At 52.8% G+C, this 20,656-nt stretch overlaps 1 protein-coding gene across 1 annotated transcript; it reads right to left on the reverse strand.

The window, feature by feature from the left end:
• Positions 1-1,477: 1,477 nt before the first annotated feature.
• GDF10 (growth differentiation factor 10) lies at positions 1,478-15,201 on the reverse strand. Its single transcript, XM_046026175.1, has 3 exons — positions 14,486-15,201; positions 4,414-5,339; positions 1,478-2,410 (listed from the first exon to the last, which is right to left on the reverse strand). The coding sequence occupies exons 1-3, from the start codon at positions 14,790-14,792 to the stop codon at positions 2,219-2,221; spliced, it is 1,425 nt and encodes a 474-aa protein (XP_045882131.1). The 5' UTR covers positions 14,793-15,201; the 3' UTR covers positions 1,478-2,218.
• Positions 15,202-20,656: the final 5,455 nt, after the last annotated feature.

The following is a 20,656-nucleotide window of genomic DNA, read 5'->3' on the forward strand; positions in this document are numbered from 1 at the left end:
AATCTATATTGAGAAGAAGGGCCTTGGGAGCCTTATCAAGTTGCAATATTTTTACTCATTTTGCTATTAATGTATATCTTGTTCTGTTCCAAAAAGGATTAGATGTGGTGAGCCAGACGCTCCGTGTGCAGATCAGCTTACGACAGCCCAGTACCCAGGGCACAGGTCCTGTAGGCCCAGCGCAGTCCCTGCAGAAATCAGGCAGCGTGTGTGCTAAGGACCACCTGATCTCTGCCTGCGGGTTGGAGGGGGGCGGTACTGCGTGCCCAGGGCTGCTGTCCCCACACGACCAGTTGGAGTGCTTCGGAGGAGACGCTAGGCAGACTCTGCTGGGCTCCACTGGGGGCCCCGCAAACCCTCCCTTCCCCACCTACCTGTTCTGGGCTCTCCTTCCAGGGTCTGTTGCTCTGCCCTCAGCTGTAGCCACCACAGCCTTCTTCAGAGGCCACGTGGGCTTCTAGAGCTACCACGAGGGCCAGAGAACTGGAAGCTTCCATCTCCCCACTGGGCGCCGCCTGGAGAAGAGGTCTGAATGTCCAGCTCCCTTGCTTCAAGGTTGGGCTAACCCTGAGTTATAATTAAGCTCCAGAGCTTCCCACAAGAGCAAGGATCTGGGATGCTTGGCTTCTTGGCCTCCTGACCAGCTTCCCCCCATCCTTGCCTGTTTCTCTTGGGAGCATTTCCTCATCTATCCCTTGCCCAGACACGCTCAGCTCAGGTGCTTGACTTCAGATAGATGCCATGGGATTCTTTCCTGCTCCTAAGTGTCCCCTCAGGGCACTGCTCATGGCTTCTCAGATTCCTCCAAGTAACACTTGGGGCTGCATCACCATCTCAGGTCCCACCTGAAGGGCTATTAAACACCTGCCTCAAGTCAGACCCAGATTCTCCTCCAGAAATGCTGGTCAGTCAGCTTTGGGCACTAGAGCTGATGTCTGCTTGGGGTGATGTCAGCTCGGGGGTAAGAAAACCATTTATGGGAAGCTGTTTTGGGATGGGGCTGCTGATGGGGAAGCAGGAGCCCCTGGACCTTAGGAGATACTCCTGACTGCTTCTGATTGAATCTCTTGCTTGAACTACCCCAAGTAAGAATTCTCTACCCAGGACACCTCAGATATTCCTTTAAATGTCTTAGACATCTTTCCATTGCTCAGTGTCCCCTCTGAAGCTAAGGAAGTGAGGAAGCTCTGTGGAACCACTGTGCCTGCCTGGGGCCCTGTCCTGCCTGGATGAGTCCAGGATGGCATCTGAGCAGCAGAGTGAGCGGGTGTGATGCTGGAAGGCATGGGGTAGCTGGTTTCCAGAGCTTAGGATAGAAACAAGAAGGTGTAGAGAGGCCTAGGGGGTCTCCACTCCTAACCAAGGCCCAGCGGCCACCAAGGTGGCATATTTGCAGGTGGGGATCTATCCATATTCTGAAATGGGTGACATTCAGTTTTTCAAGATACCACTGTACCTTCAATTTATTAGCTTTCCATAAAAACACATAACATACACAATCTACAGTATAGAAAGTATAACTTACAAAAATATAAAAATCTTGGTTATTTTTTAGTATTCCAACATATTACTGCACATGTTATTTCAATAAACAGGTTTAAACAATGCACACTTAACCAGCCTGATTACCTCTTGGGGAATGGTGTCCACTCCCTCCTCTTTATTTTAAAATAAAATATATATTAAGAAAAAAAAAACCACAATGGGTTATACGTGCATACTGTATGTGTGAAAGCTTTTGTAGTAGAGTTTCAAAGTTCATGTCACTATTGAGGTGCTGCATCTCAGTATCAGTATGTAGCCCAAAGTGTTTCAACTGACTGTCTGAACAGAGGTTCATTCCTTGTGACGAGAGCAGGTGTCCTCACATTTGCAGCCTTCTTCCCTGGTTATGAGATGATGGTCACAAAAGCCAATGTGGTGGCCACGTTTGACTTTCGGGTCTTCAGAGCAGAGGGGATGAACCATGAGCAGCCTTCAGGCAAGGGCTAATTCCCTTCAGGGGATTCAGACTGGCATGTGGAGGGCTAAGTCATCAGCAATGGGAGACTCCAGAATGGGCCCTGGGGGACAGATCTTTCTGGAACCCAGTGAGGGTGCCTGTCAGTTCTGCCCCGCATATGCAGCTGTATCCCTCATGAAGCCCTTACCCCGGAAGGCCCTGAGGCCTGCTGGAAGTGGGGCAGGGCGGTTTCCTTCCACCCCAGAGTGGCTGGTCTTACCGACAGGCACAGGTCTCCACAGACATGTTGGGGTACACCTTCAGAACCATGTTCCGGTTCTCATCCAGGAAGAGGACCCCAAGAGAGTTCATCTTGTCAGGAACACAGCAAGGCTCTGGGATGCCTGGGACGATGCCCACAGCCCTGACGATGCTCTGGATGGTGGCGTGGTTGGACGGGCGAACAATCTGCCAGGCAGGAAAGGAGCACAGTTACCTAGGCGCTCAGCTCTCACCCACCCGCTCTGCCACCTGCACGTCCCCGATAGAGGCCACAGAAGAGGTGTCCACCCAGAAGAAAAGGTAAGATTCCAGGGACACACATTTCCTCTGAAGTCAGCCACAGTTTGAGTCCCAGGGAGGTGTGTCAAAGCTGCAGGCCTTCCTGGCCCTTGGGTCTCCCGGAGGGAAGTCACGTCCCTACATGAATGACCACTTGGGGGCACCTGCGTATCGTGCATCCCCAAGGAGCCCTTGGATCTGGGCAGGAACTGTCCAGATGGTGATGCCCAGCTACTCTACCCGAGCAGCAGCCTCCCACATTTCATAGTCCCAGCAGTTCCGACACGCTTCTCGTGGGAGCGTGTTCTTAGCCCTGGAGGGGAAGGCCCACAGGTGTGTGTCCACCAGCACGAGGGGCCTAGAGAGCACATTTCCCAGATGGGTCTAACTGTGGGGTGTCAGCAGCTGTCCCACCTCACCACCCCATCTTGTCATAGTATCCACTCTATGGGGTGGCATTACCTTAATTTTACCGGTGAATAAGAGGAGGTTTAAAATGTCTAAGTAGCTTGACAAAGACCCCTCAGCTAGGAAGCATCCAAAAGTCATAGAAAGTTGGAAACCATGCTTGCATGTGCCGTGCAGGCTTTCTTTCCCTCCCCGGGCAGCCTTGCACACCCAGAGGAGTCAGGGGCCCAGCCACAAACACAGAGAAGGCTGTTCTCAAGCACTTCCAGCAAGAGAAACAGGACCAAGCCACGGGAGTTTCAGCTCACTGCGGGCCAAAGGAAGTTTTATATGTAGCGCATTGATGAGAAAAGCCCCTTGTGTGGGGAGGCGGGGAGGACAGCAAGGTCGGGATGTCTGAGTTGCCGGCTCAGGTCGCTGTCAGGGAAGGCGGCAGGCAGCCAGCCAGCCAGACTGATAAGGTGAGTGACGGGTCAGCCAGCTGGAGCCTGCTCAGTGCTCATCCGGCAGCTGCCCAGGCCTGTGCTAGGTTCTGCCAGCCCACACCTGTCTCTCTGTCCAGCACCTCCCTTCCTCTCTCTTGCACATGCAAGAAAAGCCCCTTAATTCCCAAGCAGGTTAATGCTGCCCCATGTCTGCGGCTGGAAATCCCAGGGACTGATTTATTTACATTCAAATTGGATTTATGCATGGACTTCCTTTCTGGAAGGGGAAAGAATGACCTGGAACTCAGCAGAGGAGCTAAGCAGGAGGAAAGTGTGCACTCCATGGGGGGGGGCCGACCTCAGCTGGCAGCCAGCCCACCCAGCTCTGGCCGTAGGGAGATGGATGGACAGAGCCGCAATCCAGCCTGCAGGGAAGGGGAGACTCTGCAAACCCAGGGCCAGCACCGTGGATGAAACAGCTGCGTGCCGTGTTGCCTGCAGACTCGCGCGCAGTGAGAGCTAGTTGCCCCATGGGTCTCCATCCTCTCTGGGAGGTGGGGGCGGTGTGGGGGGGAAGTCACTAGGAAGCCACTGAGGCCAACTCTGCTGGTCACAGACCCCAAGGCCCTGAGGTCCAGGCCAGGAACAGAAACGAGAACCTTGGGGAGGAAGGGGCTTCCGAGGCCTGTCTTGCCTACTGTGTAGGGAGTGGGGGTTGGGCAGCATGTAATCAAGCTCTGTAAGGCCATTGCTATGTGGGAGCACACACCTATGGGGATGGATTCTCTGCTTTTCGAAAGAAGACATGTTCAGATTTAAAATTCAAACGCAGTAAGTCAGCTCTTTCTAAAGCCCAGCCAAACTACATCCATCTGTGGGCTGTATTCCCCTGACAGGCTGACTCCCGAGGAACTCTGCCTACCCACTCCCACCTTGAATAGAGATGGGAGGTCTTCTAATGCCCAGTTCACAGCTGGGAAATAGGTCACAAGGCAGCGAGACTTTCCAGGAGGGGCAGAGCTGGGAGGCACAGCCAGGCAAGGGGCTGGACGCAGCGGTGTTGCTCAGACAGCCTACCTTGGGCATGGGGAACTCGCACACCCCTGCACAGTAGAAGGCGTCGAAGGATTTGGGCAGGATGATCCATTCATTCCACCCGATGTCTGCAAAGTCCACCTTCAGATATCTGCGGGAGCAGACCCTCGGCTCGGCCCACTGCTTCCTCCGGGCTTTCTGCATCGTCTTCTCGTCAAAGTCCAGCTCCCGCGAGGAGGCCATGAACACATCCTGGCCCTTCTTCCTTCTGTCCTTGCGCCCTGGCCGTGGCTTCAGGGTCCTGAAGGGGCCAGGCCACAGTTCGTGCCTATGGTAGTGCTGGGCATGGGGTGCGGGCGCCGGCCTCTCGTCCAGCCCTGGCAGCTCATTGTCCTGGAGGGGCCCTGTGGCCTGCGTGGCCCGGCGCACGCGGGGGTCCGCTGAGCTGTTGGGGGCCGTGCCGGGCTCCGGGTCTCCAGCCTGGAAGGGGTCATATCTCTGCAGCGTCACTGCCACACTGTTGGGCTCTGAGATGGCCAGGTCGTCAGCGTAGATGAGGATGTAAGGTGCATGGGGGCTTGGCCTGGACACCCCTGGGGCCTTCTCCCCAGAATCCAACTGGGCAGAGAGGAGCAGCTCGCCATCCTGGCGGGCTGCCTTGACGATGGGGGAGATGTCCTTGGCCTGCCACAGGTCCCGTGGCGGGGGCGCCAGGGCCATGGCCCCGCGGAGCAGCCCCTGTGTGGCCGTGTTCCGAGAGAGACTGCGGAAGACCAGGTGCTGGTGTGTGGGCAGGCCCAGGGGTAGGAGGCGGCATGACACGTTCTTGGCCCGCTGCTTGCAGGGTACCTCTCGTGCCCGGGGCCACCGAGGTTCCGAGTAGAAGTGGAATGTGGCAGAGAGGATCATTTCTGATTCCTGCAAGGAAGTCAGGTTGAAGAAATACACAGCCTTCTGGTCGACCATTTCTGTGAGGGCAGGACAGACCACAACAGGTTAGGTTCTTTCTTAGGTCTGTCCCGGTGTTCACGGGGTCTCCCACCCAGGGCTGGGATGGAGGAAGTGTGTCCATTTAGGGAGCCCCTCCAGGCCAGCCAGGCTTTCCTATCTCAGGTCACCCTCACAGTAAACTGAGGAGGGCGCCCTTACTGATCCTCAAGGAATAGATGAGGAATTGAGGTCAGAGGGGTTGGGGTTTATTACTATCCCATTACAAAAAGGAAAAGGTAGCAGATGGGGGGTGGGGGTGCTCAGACACCTCTGTGCGTCCTCTCCCTGCACTCCAGCACCCTCAGTGCACAAATGCACAAATACCACTGATGCCTCTGGGGAGGAGAGAAGGTGGCGTCAGGTTTTTGGGGTGTTCTGAGTCAGGTGCAAGCCCTGTGAGAGCGCCCCCTCGCCTACTGTATGTACCCAGCCCTCTAGTTCACAAATACTAAATGCGGTCATTCTTCCAAACAAGGTGAGTGAGGTCGAGCACCCCTGACTCCCCCGTGTGCCAAGTGCCTTCTGAGGGAAACTGGACTTGAGGGCGCAGTGGTCTGGGCTTCTGCTACATGGTCTGCCCAAGGGCTTGTCAAGCTTGTTTGACAAAGGAAGAGCGATTTCAGGTTGCACAAGGCCACTCAACAAAGCCTACCAAGACCAGCTTTGCTCCCAAGAGGCCCATATCATGAGAAGGCCTGGCATTCCTCAAACATCCAGTCTGCAGCTTGAGAAAGCTCCGGGCCCGACATCCCTGGGGCTGTCAAGCACCGTTTCCTTCTTGCCTGGTTCTCCCAGTTGTACCTCAGGGCCAGGAGGCACAGCACCCTCATCTGTGACCCCAGGAAGCTGCGCCGAGCCCCAGCAGCATGAGTTCTCTGAAAGGCCATGTCCTCTGGACGGTTCAGGTAGGAGGGAGGAGTTGTTCCCAGGCCTCGCTGCGATCCTGCAGGCTGGCGGGAAACCAGAGCTTCCAGGGTAGCTGCCTCCCCCACTGCTCCACGTCCTGCTGCCGGGTGTCTGTCCGTGGGTACAGACTGCTGGGTAAAGCTGCCCCACATACAGAGCTCTGAAGCACAGGACTGTGTATGTGTGCAGGGACGCCAGACCCAAAGGGCCTGGTTCCCGGACACCTGCACCCACAGAATCAGCTGAGATTTGTTTTTTGTTTTTGGGTTTGCTTGTTTTTTTAATCAAAATCTTCCTTTTAAAGTTGTTTCCTTCTATTGCGATTAGGAACTGTCATGTACTCTTGAGGAACCATGAAAGAGAGGAAGGAAGGAAATAGCATATTTATGGAGGACCTGATAAATGTTAGTCAAGATTCAGATGACACTCTAAAGACCCTGCCTTACCTGACCCTTGGAGCAAACCCACGGGACAAGAGTGGCAGCCCCTCACCGCGCTCCACACATAAGAAGCAGCGCAGGGCCTTGACGGCCGATTAAACTTGGCCTTTCCAGACGCTGCAGCCTTCGCTGTCTCGGGCCCCAGATCTGCGCTTTCCCCAACATTCTGCTCTCTGCCTTCCTCCCCGGAGATGCTGATTCAGAGGGTCTGGGACAATGGGGCCAAGGGATTTGTGTTTTAGCCAGCATCCCAGGGGACTCTAACCATCAGGCAAGTTATGTATCTAGGGTTGATGTGTGGGTGGGCTGAAAAGTCACCAAGCGTGCAATCCCCTCATCCTCCAAGCTAGACAGAGCCCTAGGAACCAGATCTCCATGCCACATTAGGACCACACCAAGCTCATCTGCCTTAGATGGATAGTGGGATCTCTGTGTCACATGATTGTTTGTGGGATTAAATAAATGGCATAGATAGTATGCTGGGCAACAAGGAGGAGCCCCTAAGTATGGTTCCCTGCCACTTTCATCTAAAGGACCAAGGAAGCTCTCCCTCCACCAACTTGGTATCCCTCCAGTGATCCAAATTATCTGAGTTGTAACCCAGCTAACAAGGCAGATAAAGTGTTGTTTTTTTTTCTTTCATCTAGTTGAAGTCTATTGTCTGTTACAGATTCCTTGCTAGGAAATGTGTTAGGAGGCTCTAGGACAGACATTTTCGACACTTTCCAAAGAGCTGGCCCATTGCAGCAGGAGGCAAGCATCTCTGGCCTAGGAACTTCCAGCCTTTGGTGAGAAAGGGCACAGCAGACTGGGGCAACAGGGATAACCTCCACAGTGGAAAGGCAGCTCAGCCACCCTCCCAGTGATGAGCTAACGGACTGGAGGTCTATGAAGAAGGTCGATTGTGACCACCATACCAGGAACAGCAGCTTTGGCCTGAGGCAGGTGTGGCCCAAGGACGGTGCTGGGAGGCCTGCCCCTGAAGAGCAAGAAGTGACTGAAGGGGGACTGACCTTCCCTGACGGTTATTCCTGCACAAGATGTGGGGGAGGGGCAGCAGATACAGCTCCTCTTCAGCCAGAGAACCATGGAGAGTGTGCTCTGAGACTGATGGGGGAGGGAACTTTGAGATCACCCAGCCTGATCAATTCCACTCAGGACAGGATTCCTTCTCCTGTGTGGCTTGAACACCTTTTGCCATATGGAGCTTATCCCTCATGAGGCAGCGTGCTGCCTGGAGACCCCCTCTGTGGGAAGGAGGAGGAGACGGGTCACCTCCATTCCCCAGCATGTGAAGGGCCACAGGCTGGCTCTGCTTTCTGTGTCTGCATGCCTGCCATGCAGGGGTCTCTGGGCTGTGACAAGAGAAGAAGAACCTACATGAAGTCTCCAGCTTGCATAAGCCCAGGCCTCAAGGGAGAAGCCCCTAAGAGCTGTCCCTATTTCCCATGAAGTGTGCTGGTGCCATGTCTCACGGTCAGCAAGAAAAGGTCCTCCCTCCCCCCACCCTCCCTCCTGTCCTTTTCCTTCTCTGCCAACCTCCCTCCCTTTCTCACTAAACATTTAGGAAACTCCTACTTTGGGTTCAGTGTTGCACAGACTGGGGTCCTGGAAAAGTTGACCAGAGGGGCTCAACCCAAGGATGAGACGGATGGGCCATCGTGATGATGCCCTTCTGCTGTCGTGTCACAGCTTTACAGAGCACTGTCCAAGTGAGACCCCGGGAATGCTGGATGCATTCACTCACAGGCCACTGCCGTGCTCACAGCCCTCCATTGCCCCGAAAGCAAAGTGGAACCCCTTGCCTAGGCCCTGCTTGACCTGGCCTTCCTCCTTCCCCACCCCCATCTCTGCCTCAGTCACCCTGGCTCCTGGTCCCTCCAACAGGAAGCTTCCCCACTAGGGGCTCTGCCTAGGTTGTTCCTTCTGCCATCGCCCCGCCCCTCCTCCTCCGGGCCCCACCCCCTCACCTTCAGCACTCCACTCAAAGGGCATCTCTAATAAAGGGCACCCTTGGCTCCTGTGGCCTGAAGAGAAACCCATCACTCTGTCCCCTGCTTCATTTGTCTTCATGTCACTTCTCAGCATCCTGATACGTATCTCTTTGTTGTTATTTCTCTTCCTCCATGGAACACAAACTCCAAGGGAGTGGAGCTTTGCCAGCTCTGTGTGCAGCTGCATCCCCAGATCCTAGCCCCAAGACTGAGTGAGAGGCGGTGCCCACAAGTGAGTGGTGAATGGTGGGGAAGTAAGGAGGGTTTGCTAGATCTGCTTCAGTTAACAAAGGGGAATCCCTGGCCTGCTGCCCTCAGGCTCAGCAAACACATCCTGAAAGAAGTGCAGAAAGCCTCATTCTATGGGAAGATGGAGCTAATGATACAAAACCAACTGGAGACATTGGGCAGCAGGATCTTTGTCCCATGACTTCCACTTAAGCCTCAGTTTTCTTGTCTTAAAATGGGAATAATATCGTTTACCAGTTATGGAGGTCCAAGCTCCAAGTGTGTATGCATGCTTGATTCCCCATTTTCACTAAGAGGAGAGCAGGTGGGTCATTCATTCTCTGGAAAAAGATGGAGCTTCAGGAAGGATATCTAACTTGCTGAAAGTCACCCAGCTGCAAAGGGGCAGGCCAGGGCATGTCTGATCCCAAGGCCATGCTCCTCTGTTTACTTAGGTCAAAATGGTGATCTACCTAACAGCGGCTGTAACAAAGACCAGGTGTTGTGAAGTACAAAACATTTTGCAAACACAAGTCATTATGTGGATGTTTTGGAGTTCTAACTCTCCAAGAAAGAAAAGACTAACTTTATTTAGATGAGCTATTCTCTCTTTGGATTTTTAGAAATCTTAGAATCCTAACTGGGCCCACTCTGTGGGCATGCAGTCTTCTTCCTAAGAGTAGCAGGGAGCCTGAGGTGGGAAGAGGCGGCTCCAATCCATGGGTCCCTCCAGGCACCCTCCTGGCAAACCTTCAGGCCAAGAGGACTCTCTGTCTGCTCTGTCTTACAGGAATAGAACCTAAGCCATGTGGAGTTTTGTCCCTTCATCCACTGTCCTGGAAACAGCCATCAGGGTGACCAGAGTGGGAATGTGGGGCTGAAGATTCAATCACCAGTGTAAGCTGGAAGAAGGGAGCCATGGGTCACTAGAGTGCTGCACAGAAGGGAAGAGAATGACTATGTATCAGGAGTCTATTTTCAGGCAGGCCTCAGAGGAAAGCCTGCTTACATCACTTACTAGCTGCGGAGCCTTAGGCAAATCATGGAGCCTCTCTGGGTCTCAGTTTCCACATCTGTAAACTGGACAGAGGGTTTGTAGGCACCTCCTAAAGTTGTAAGATCATCTCTGCTGAGCTCACACCATGGTGCCTGATACCCAACACATGCTCAGAGCATACTGGCCTATGGTCACCAGCTGCTACTGCTGTCAGGGCACCACGTCCTTGCTCCCTGTCCTCATGCCCAATGGGAGGCATTGCCACCCGTCCACCCCTCCAGCCGGAGCCAGAGTCCCATGGGCTCTCCCTTCTTGCATCTAACCAATCCCAGCTCCTGCTGGCTTGGCATCCTATTTCTCCACAACCATCCTGAACTCTGCGTCCCTCCACCACTGTCTTCACCCGCGGCCCTGCCTCCACTGCCACCGCAACCCCAGACCTCTGTCACCACTCCTGTCACCCACATGCTTCACACGGAAATCATCTATTATAGATGAAGAGTCAGCATCCTTACTACACAAAAAACCCTCTATTTGTCAGTAAGAAGAAGTCAAGACCACAGGAGGAAGTCATTTCCATAGGAATAATTACAATGGCTGAAAGGCATGAAAAACAGTTCAGGATGACCAGTAATGGAAAAAAAAGAAGTGACTTTAAATGAGGATATACCGGGATGCCTGGGTGGCTCAGTTGGTTAAGCATCAGCCTTAGGCTCAGGTCATGATCCCAGCGTTCTGGGATCAAGTCCGTATCGGGTTCCCTGCTCAGCGGCAAGCCTTCTGCTCTCCCTTGTTTGTGCGGTTTCTCTCTCTCTCTGACAAATAAGTAAGTAAAATCTTACTTATTAAGTAAATTAGGATATAGCGAGTTTTACCTACATGTTAAAGATACAATCCTACTAAGGTAAAATAGAACGTATACATAATATGTAATGTAGAGAATATGGTAATATATTTATATAACACATAATATATATTATTTATATTCCACTAAACTATTAACTCTGGTCATATTTGGGTTTGTGATTAGGAACGACTTCTTCTCTTTACGGTGATTTTCTGTGGTTTCCAGATAAGTGTGAATTGACTTTATACTCTTCTCTTCGCACCTCCTGCATCTCTCTTTTCCTCTTTCTCTCCCCTCCCTCTTCCCCTTCCCTGCCCTTCTGCCCCCTCCACTGTTTCCACGCTGTATACTGTCCCACTGCTGCAGCCAAACTCAGGCCCATCAAGACTCTTAATCGCCTGTTTGGGCCTGCTGGTCCACCTCCAGCTCCTGCTTCTCTGCTCTCACTGTTTCTTCACGGAAACTGAATTCCTCACGGTCCCCAGCACACAGTAGGCTGTTTCACTTCTATACCCGGCCAAGCACCACCTGCCCTTCAGAGTCTATCTGGAGCTCTACATGCTCTAGGAAGACTTCGCTGGCCCCTCCCTGCCAGCCCTCCCCCTGCTGGGTCAGTGTCCTCCCTTGGCTCCCACGCAGATCGACAGCCCCTCCCCACGGCATTGTGTCCCCAGTTCTGCCACCCCTACTCTCCCGCTTACTTCTGACTTCCCCCCAGCTTGTGCACTTTTCTGGGCAAGGCCAAGGGTCTGTGCATCTTTGTGTCCTCTGAGCTCACAGCACCTGCGGCCTAATGAGATGCTCAGGAAATTCTTGGGGAACTGAAAAAACGTGACGTTTGGCATTGTGGGTAGATAGGTATGTATTATTATTCTCATTTACAAATGAAGACATCAAGATCAGAGAGGTTAAGTAAATTGCCCAATTTCACACAGGTCAGTGGAAAAGCTTAGAGTTAAACACAGTTGTTTAGGACAGGGGGGAAGGTCAAACCTTAAGCCTTAGGCTCAGGCTCTGAAGTGCTCTCCACTGCTGTAGGCTTAATAGGGAGCAAGATACACTTCAGGGAGCAATGGAAGGGAGGAAGGAAGGGGTGGCTAAAGTAATAGTAATAGCATCTAATAAATTACTGAACCCACACCCAAGACACTGTCTTAAGCACTTGACATACCTCAGTTCATTTTAAAAACCCTATATGGAAGGAGCATTGCTAGCCCCATTTTAGAAGTGAAAAAACACAAAACACAAAAAACAACTGAGTCATGGCCAAGTTTAGCCCCTTGCCCTAGTCACAGACTCAGCATCTGTAGCTCTGCAGTCCAGCTCACAGCCCAGCTCACGGCCGGCACTCTGAACTTGAGCCATGCTGCCTGGTGGCCGGCAAGCGACTGGCTCCATTGCCTCCAGGGCTGCAGGGCCTACCGCACCAAGGCTGCAGAGGCCACTGTCATGCCACAGGTATGGAACGTTTCAGGACCAGAGCTAACCCCCCCCCCCCCAACTGGTGCCTCGTCCAGAAGATGAGGGATCCCTGCCCAGGCGCACTGTTCCTCACAGCCCCAGGAGCAGCTCACAAAGCAGGCATCTCTGAGGGGGGCGGGGTGTGAACCACTTGATAATGTGAGTCAAGGAAGGAGGTGAGAAACCAAACTGCCTGCGTCTACGCTATCAGGCACAAATCCCCCTCATCCTACTGACCCTTCCCCTCTGCACTGTGTGCACAGAAACCCACACTCAGAGAGAGAAAGCTGGTGGAGCTAGGACTTGTACCCATGGCTGTCAGATGGTTCCAGATAAGCATGCTGGATTTGTCAGACAGTCGCAGACTGGTCCACAATACTCCTGATCTCCCAGAGAATAGTCTGCTGTACCCTCTGTGTCCTAAGTCCTGGGCTGAGTTCTGATGGAGGTGGGAAGAGGAGGCTAGCAGTGGGAATGGCATTGGCTTGGCACATGGGAGATGCCAGCCCCTGCTTCTGTGAATGGCCCCCTTATCTGTAAAATGGGAGGGTTGGATGTAAAGCACTGTCCTCAGGTCCTTTTCAGGGTTAACATCTATGTGTCAGTGTTACTTGTGCTACCCCTGTTCTGTGCAAACAGAAAGACAAGATCGAGCATCTCCATGCCAGGGGCAGGGGGTGCAGGGGGCTACAGCAGTGAATGTGTTCAGTGCACATGCTCACCCCTGTTGCAGGACGGACCTCGCTGACCTTGCTTTCCTCAACTACAAGGCTCTGAGGACTGAGTTAATGGATGCAAGGTCAAGTGTACCCCTATATGAACGCAAATCTTTGTAATTCCATAGGAACAACATGCACGGACACCTAATTGGGCCAGTGCTAGGCTCTGGGCAACCCCACAGGAAAGACACTGGCATGACTTGCCTATTTTGTTGATGAGGCAGTAAAGTCCACGGAGGCTTAATGATTTGCCCAAGGTCATGTTCATGCTAGATGATTCTTGAGTGCCTTAATTTAATAATGATGCTCTGGAAATGGACCCCATGTGATGAAGAAAAAGTACCAGGGAGGATGGAGTCCAGCAACCGTACCCAGTGGTCTGCTCAGTGTAGGATGGGGGCACAGGACTCTCTGTGGCAGATATTCCCCAGGACACCATCATGCAAGGTCAAGCTTCCCAGGCAACAGGTGTCACCTTGAGTCCCACAACCAGAGGTCGAAAGGTGGCCGACCTGATCCCAGACTGTCTGGCCCCAATGTTGGGCTTGCTCCTCTCCACCTCAGGAGGGATCAGTCCCTAGAGACCAACAGTTTTTTTTCTCCCGATGAGTGGCCTTTTCCCCCACAAGGGCTGCTGTGGACCCCTACCCACACTTTCTGGAATGGCTTTCTGTGACCATGGGTGGTCTTTGTGGTAACCAGGGTTTTCCAGCCACCCTTGCCATCAGGCTGCACCTCCTCTCTGCTTGCCAGGGCCCGCAGGCGTAGGCCAGCTGAGCCGGCAGACGAATGAGGCCGCAGGCTGGAAGTGCTCTCGGAACAGGGCAGGGAGGACTCTGTAAGTGACCAATCTAAGGTGTGAGGACAGGGGAAAGGATCTGCCCAGGTGGAGCAAGGGTGGGAGGGGAGTGCAATGCCCCCACTGCCCAAGCTTCAAGACCCTTCCTCAAACCCCCGTGGTCTGAATATTTCATGTTAGTGTCTTGCAGACCTCAGTGTATGTACCCAAGACCAGACCCCAAGGCCCTTCTCCATTCACTCTGTTTGCCCAGCCCCAGAACGCTTTAAGTGCTCGCAGCTAGAGTTGCCCACTCCCTGCCTGAGCCCGGGTCAGGCACTTTCATGCTGGCTGCCTTATGCCCACCTGACTGTTTCCGCTCTGTGCCCTTCTCATGAGCTAAGTGCCAATACAACTGAGCCCTATAAGCTTCCCCAGCCCAGAACATCTCCACACTGTGCTTAAAGCCTTGTGTATGGGGTATTCTACACCAGCAAGGGGGACATCCTCCCAGTCTTGGCAGCACCCTAGGAGCAGGAACTCTGTGTCACTGCCACTCTGGTGTACCCACTGGAGGCTCAGGGCCTGGCATAGAGTGCTTGGTGAATGATGAATGAATGAATGAATGAATGAATGAATGAATGAATGAATCTATGAATAGAAGGAAGAGAAGTGGGTGTAGTGGTGGGAAAGATGAACAAGTGAGGAAGGGGGAGAAGGAGAGGAGGGGGTGTCCGGGACTCCCTCTACTTACCTAGCCGGGCCCGGAAGCTTCGAACCGTGTTGCCCCCTCCCGGCTTCGCGCCCCTCCGACTGTATTTCTCATAAAGCCGGAGCATGTGGACAGCGACCATGTCTTGGGCTCCAGGGCCCAGAGTGGTGGCGGCGTCCCCCAGGGACCGCCAGGGGTCCTTGATTCCAGCCTGGCCATCGGCGGCTGCAGCTGCAGGCGGGGCGGACCAGGCGGGTGCCTGGTGGCTGCAGCCCGCGTCCTGGAGCAGCAGCAGAAGCAGAGGCAGCAGCGGCAGCAGTTGGGTCCTCTGAGCAGGGCCACGGGCCATGGTGGGTGGCGGCGGCGAAGGGTCGAAGCCGGGGAGGAGGGGAGAACGCGCGGGCGCACGGGAGGCTGCCGACCGACCCTGTGGCGAGAGGGCGCGAGGGGCGCTGGGTGCCGAGATCCGCGCGGGGCGCGGAGTGGAGCGGGGTGGGAGCCGAGCGCTCAGGTCTGTCCGAGCCGCGCGAGCTCCGGGCCAGCGGTCACGGACGTCCGGAGCCCCGTGGAGCCGAGCCAAGCCCGAGCCGACGCGACGCCCCAGCGGACTAGAGCTGCGAAACTTTGCAGCCCACAGCGCGCCCGGCTCAGCGGGTTCGAGGGGCGGGGCGGGGCGGGGCGGCCGGCGGCGCCCTCGGGGGGACCGGCTGTGTGCCCCAGACCAAGCGGGGCCGCCGCGGACAAGGTAGTCCCTGGGCCGGCTGCCGTGTGCGTGCGCCCGTGTGTGGCGGCGTGCGCGCGCAGGGGTGTGCACCCGAGTGTGCGCCCAGGAGTGTGGGGGGCGTGGGCGAGGGCGAGCGCGCTCCCCGCTCCCCTGCGAAGAGACAGAGACCCAGGACCCGGCCGGCTCCTGTGTGTTGGCGCCGTAGCCTGGGCAGGGTTGCGCGGGGGCTGGGGCGGCCTGGGGTGGGGGGGGGGGGCGCCTGCCGGGTTGCCCCTGTAATGGCATGTGATGACGACTATGTGGTTGCAAGATGACAGGTCCCCCGTGAGGACCCGAAAGGGGATGTGTGTGCGCCCGGTTGGCTCTGAGCAGGGTATACAAAATGCAAGAGTGCGGGGAACACTGACCCTCTCTGGGCAGCCTCTGAAAAGAGAAATCCTAACCCCCAAACTCAGCCAACCCAGGGCAACTGGAAGAAGATCCACATTAAAATTCAGAATTAGTCCATTAACTGACTCTGGTTTTGGCAACAATGATTCCAGTTGCTGAAGAAGCACATCAAAGGTCTTTATTAATCTTTGGACATGTAGTCATCAGGATTGTCCTGGAAAAGACGTGGTTTTTCAAATTGCCTTTCAAAACGTTTCCATAGCGTCAGGATAGGAGAAGAGAAAGCAGTAGCTTTTCCAAGGTTTCACAATAAAGTGAGGGTACAGTGAATCCCTGCCCCACTTCTCCTACTCTTAGGCCTGGGGCAGGAGGTCCTGAACTTCATCATGCTTTCAGTGTGGTTTCTTGACCAGGGATAGAATTTCAGGTGGCCTGCGAACTTGGATGGGGAAAATTTACATTTTTATTTTCAATAACCTGTAACTGAAACTTAGCATTTCCTAATATTAGAAATGCAGTCAACCAACCACAATGATATTAACTATGCCTGTGACTTCCACGAATTAATAAAAAGGCAGATATATTACTATGTTAAAGTGATTTTTCATAATATTTGGGTAAGTATATTTTAATGTAATTGGCTTTCTTGGTAATATTGTATATTAAAAACGTTCTTTTGAAAAGAGGTCCACGGGTTTAGTCAGACTGAGAAAGGAGTCCAAGGGCCACACAAAATATTTACAAATTCTTGTGAGGGAAGGAAAGGACCTCTTCAAACCCATGTTCTTTCAGAACTATCTAGGATACTGCCTATGCTACATTTCAAAGGACTGTTTGCAAACTTGTGAACACCCTGTTCCCTTTACTTGGTAACTTTGGGCTCTGTGAGCTAGAATCGTTACTTTTCTTGGAGGGCTCACAATGCAATAATTGAAAAATTGCTGGAAAAAGCTTCTGTTGGTGTGTGAAATACAACCTATTTGTAATTCTTTTTAAATCTTGCAGTGTCCAATTAGAGGCTATCCTATTGAAAGCCTCTGAACCTCAAGCCTGTAGCTTTTGGAAGACTATGGAGAAGCATTTTATTTATTCTGATAATTATCTCACATGGCATTCAACTTCCCGTCAATGTAGCTCCCGTTTGTTCTGCGAAACAGCTTTCCAAAACTGCTTGCCTGGAGGTGAGATGATCAGAGTCACAGTCTTAGACTCGATGAATCTGTCCTTATAAATGATCTGCACTGACTTTCAGTTCTCCCTTTCCCCCACCCCACTCCCCTCTTTCTCCATGTGCCCCTCACTTCCCCTCTCTCCTCCTCTCCCCTTCTCCCCCAGAATGCCTCTGACCTGTACCGGCTGGGGGTAACCTCTGCTCATGGGTAGTTTTGTCTCTGCTGGGGCCATACACAATCGAGGCCTGTGAAAAGGAGGGTTAGTCTGCAGGAGGCCGGGACAAGCTGGGCTATTCGGGATCTGTGTCCATTAAAGCCTTCTTGCTCTCCTTAACTCATTCCCCCTCCATTCAAGCTAGCCTGAGGGTCAGGCTTTAGCCAGCCCTAAAACCTGTAGGGTACAGATTCTCTGAATTGTTAGGAAAGAATTAAGGCATCAGCCAGGGACGGCTAATATTTCTTGCCTCATTTTATTGCTGAACAGCGGGACTGTAAAGTCTTGAACACTGGAGCACTATGGCTCCCTTTCATGTAGCCGAGATGATGGGATAAAAATGTGTTTGGTGAAGCAATTCAGATTACCACCGGGTCACATCCTCACTGGCTCTCAGCACGGCCTGCAAACAGCATCACTGAGACAAGAAACAATCGCTGTTCAATTCAGCTCATGCAGAACAGGGTTTTTAGCGTGGAGATGAGGCTAATTGTGGAGTTGCCAATGAGAATGTTTTGTTTTTAATAGCTCAGGCTGTAGCTCAAAATAAGAGTTGAGATGGCGGACTGTGGATTCAAGTCCCAAGAGCTGTGATTTCTGACAGCTTCTTCCTAAAAGGATCGGGGTCTTGGGAGTATCATACACTATTCTTACCAAGAGCACTAAGGTCTTGGACCTGCCTGCTGGGACAGAAAGGGCTCTCCCAGGAGAGATAAGAGGCTGTTTGGGGGCCCTTAGTCTCCCAGATCTGTCTGCCAAACTGTCTGGGTTCCTTGCACTCAGAAAACCCTGAGGAAGAAGTGAAGAAGCTCAATGGTTAGGAAGCCCCATGCCTGGGACAGTTCTAAGAAGCAAGCTCATTTGTTTTCCTCTGAATCTCTCCCCAAATAAACACCCCATGAAATGTTCCTGAGCAACTGTTTCTTGATATAGTCCAGTTAACTTGGGGTGGAGTCAGTTTTCAGCTCTTGCTAGCTCTGCCACTAGCCCCATTGCCTCTTTGGAACCCTAGAGGTTCCCGTTTACATGAGAAGCCTGAGCCCTGGGCTCTGTTTCAGCTCCAGCTGTGGCCTCATGCCAACCCATTCTTGGAAGTGAGAGAGTCAACGTGACTAGGTCTGTGTGCCTGTTTTCACCACCACCGAGCTGTATGGCCCTCAGCAATTTGCTTGAGCTCTCCGGGCCTCAGTTTCTCCAGCTCTAAAATGGGGACAGGAGCAAGGAATTCTGAGAATCATTAGTAAGGGTTTAGCACAAGATAGTACTAAATATCATTAATCCTGTTATTACTCTTTGTATTTCTGGTGCATTCAAAAGAGATTGTAGCCTATTTGAAGTGGACCCAGACTCTGGGAGATTTGGTGAGAGGTTCAGCCCAGCCTTGCTCTGCAGAGGAAATGCATTTCTTAGTGCACAGTGCCAAGAGCTAAAAAGAAAAGGAAAAGAAGGAGAATGTTTCCATGATTGGGAAGTCACAGACCTCTACCGGTGGTATCTGTGGGTCCCTGTCCAGCGGTTGGGGGGGATGACTGATGGCTCTTCATCTAGACTTCCAAAGCTCTTGGCCCTCCAGGACAAAAGAGTTGTGAGTGAGTCCCTGTTCCCTTTTGGGGTATGAGCTGTGAAAAAGCAGCTGAAGAGTTTGCAGGGGCGCTGGAGACAAGAATCCCAGGGCCTCCCCAGGCCGCCGGGCCCGAGTGTAATAAATCTGTGAAATAACAAGCACAAAGGACTTTATAATCAATGACAGATTTTATTTTTGCTCTGGCAAAATCCATCCGTGGAGCTAAGGTTTTATAGGGAAATAACTACCCACTTTGTGACTCCTCCTCGGCCCATATTCTCTTTCTTAAAGTCGGGAAAAGCTCAGAGAATCAAAGTCAGCTCCTCGGAGAACTGCGGCAGGAGAAAGCATGACTTCCCCTGGGCGGGAACCCAACCCTCCCGTTACTTCCTAGGGTGGCTCGGGCCATTCATTTCTGTTTTGCTAAAATAGCCGTGACATGTGAATAAAGCAGGATTACAGAACATTGTCTCGGTCAGTAATCTGAGCCGGCATGGGCTCTGGTTCGATGAAATATGGTGCTCTCTGAGCAAACATGGGAATTGGTATGACTTCTCGTTAAGGCTGAACAGTGGGACTATTTAGAACTGACGCATGAATGCTGCTCTGTGGGGAGTGACAATCTGAAGGCAGCCGATTTGGGGGAGGGGGTGGTGGGGTGTGTGAGGGGGCCAGAGTGAGGCTGCGGGAGACGCAGCCAAAGAGACACTTGGGAGTTAGCTCCCCCTTCAATGCTGGCTGTGCTCCTGACAACCCCAGAATAATCCTTCTTAGAACCTAAACAGGAGGGACAGAGCCTTATGTCCTTATCCTGGCATTTGAGCCCTTCTGGTCCGGCCTGCATGCCCTCTCTGTCTTGGTGGATGTCTCTCTTCCCGCCGGTTGTCTTATGGCCTGGGTTCAGAAGGACACGCATCCTCTTGATACAGCTGCTAGCCTTCTCTGCCAGTGTTTTCCTGGTGTGCTAACCACCCAGCACCCCTTCCACGACCCGTGTGCTTGTTCTCCAGGCTGCCAGGGCGGTGGTCTGCTACTGGCCCACCGCTGAAAACCTCCCGAGGGACTGTCTCAACCAAACCTGTCCCCTTGGCCCCGAAAGCCCCAGTGCAACCACTGGGCCCAGATGGGTGTGAAGACCCGACCTGCTAGCCCCGAAGCAGGTCAGCTCTGAAGGTTTCTTGGCTCCAGGATTTGCCTTGGGCTCTGCCGGGACCCCTGTCCTAGCCCTATCACATTTGCCTTCCCAGTGTGATGAATCCCAGTTTCCATGAGCACATTCCCATGAACTTCTGCATACACGGTTCCATCTCAGAATCTGTTTCCCAAGACACCTGACCCATGGTCTTTGGTGCCAGGAGAGATCCAAAGAAGTGGGCTCTAACATGGGACCTGGGGACAGGGTCATCTACTTTGATGATGGCAAAGAGGACTCTCTCTGACTGGTGTGGCTAGAGTCCAGATAGCCCTTGTTGTGTGTGGTAGTGACTGAGGGTTCGGGGGCTCAGATATGAAAGGTTCAGGGAAAGTGATCATTATAAAGACAATGGAGAGGGTTGGTTCTTGCTTAGTGAGAAGGGTTCCTGGGAGATAGATCATGAAAGGTTGAGGGTGACCAATCATTAATTTAAGCCTAAGTGTGTAAATCTGAAAGCCTTTCTAACAGCACATAAAGAACCCCTTAGAGCTGGTGTGGCTGAGGATCAGGCCCAGGACTTCAATATGAAAGTAGCAGAGCTCAAGAGACAGTCATGTTTTCAACTCCAGTAAGTCTGTTATGCTAAAGTCAAGGTACTAATTGGGAAGGAGTGGGACCCTGAGATTTTGGATGGGGGCATCTTGGTTAATGCTCTCAAGAACCTTAAAACTCTACCCCTGCTTGCATGCTCCAGGCCTGAAGAAGTAGCTCACGCTCCCCTTGCGTGGAGAAGGTGCAGACATAATGTGTCCCTCTTGTAATGTACCCATACCTCCCTTCCTGGCTGCCAGATGAATACTGGGATCATGTCACCCTGTAACTCAGCCAGGAGAGTGCTGGGAGCACCAATAGGGAAAGGCACTATAGATTGGAGTGTTTTAGTACAGAGTCAACATGCATGAGCAGAACATAATTGGGACTGGATCCTGGGGCTACTGGATTAAGGGGGAATTT

The sequence above is a fragment of the Meles meles genome, chromosome 13, assembly GCF_922984935.1.
Source record: "Meles meles chromosome 13, mMelMel3.1 paternal haplotype, whole genome shotgun sequence".
NCBI lineage: Eukaryota > Metazoa > Chordata > Mammalia > Carnivora > Mustelidae > Meles > Meles meles.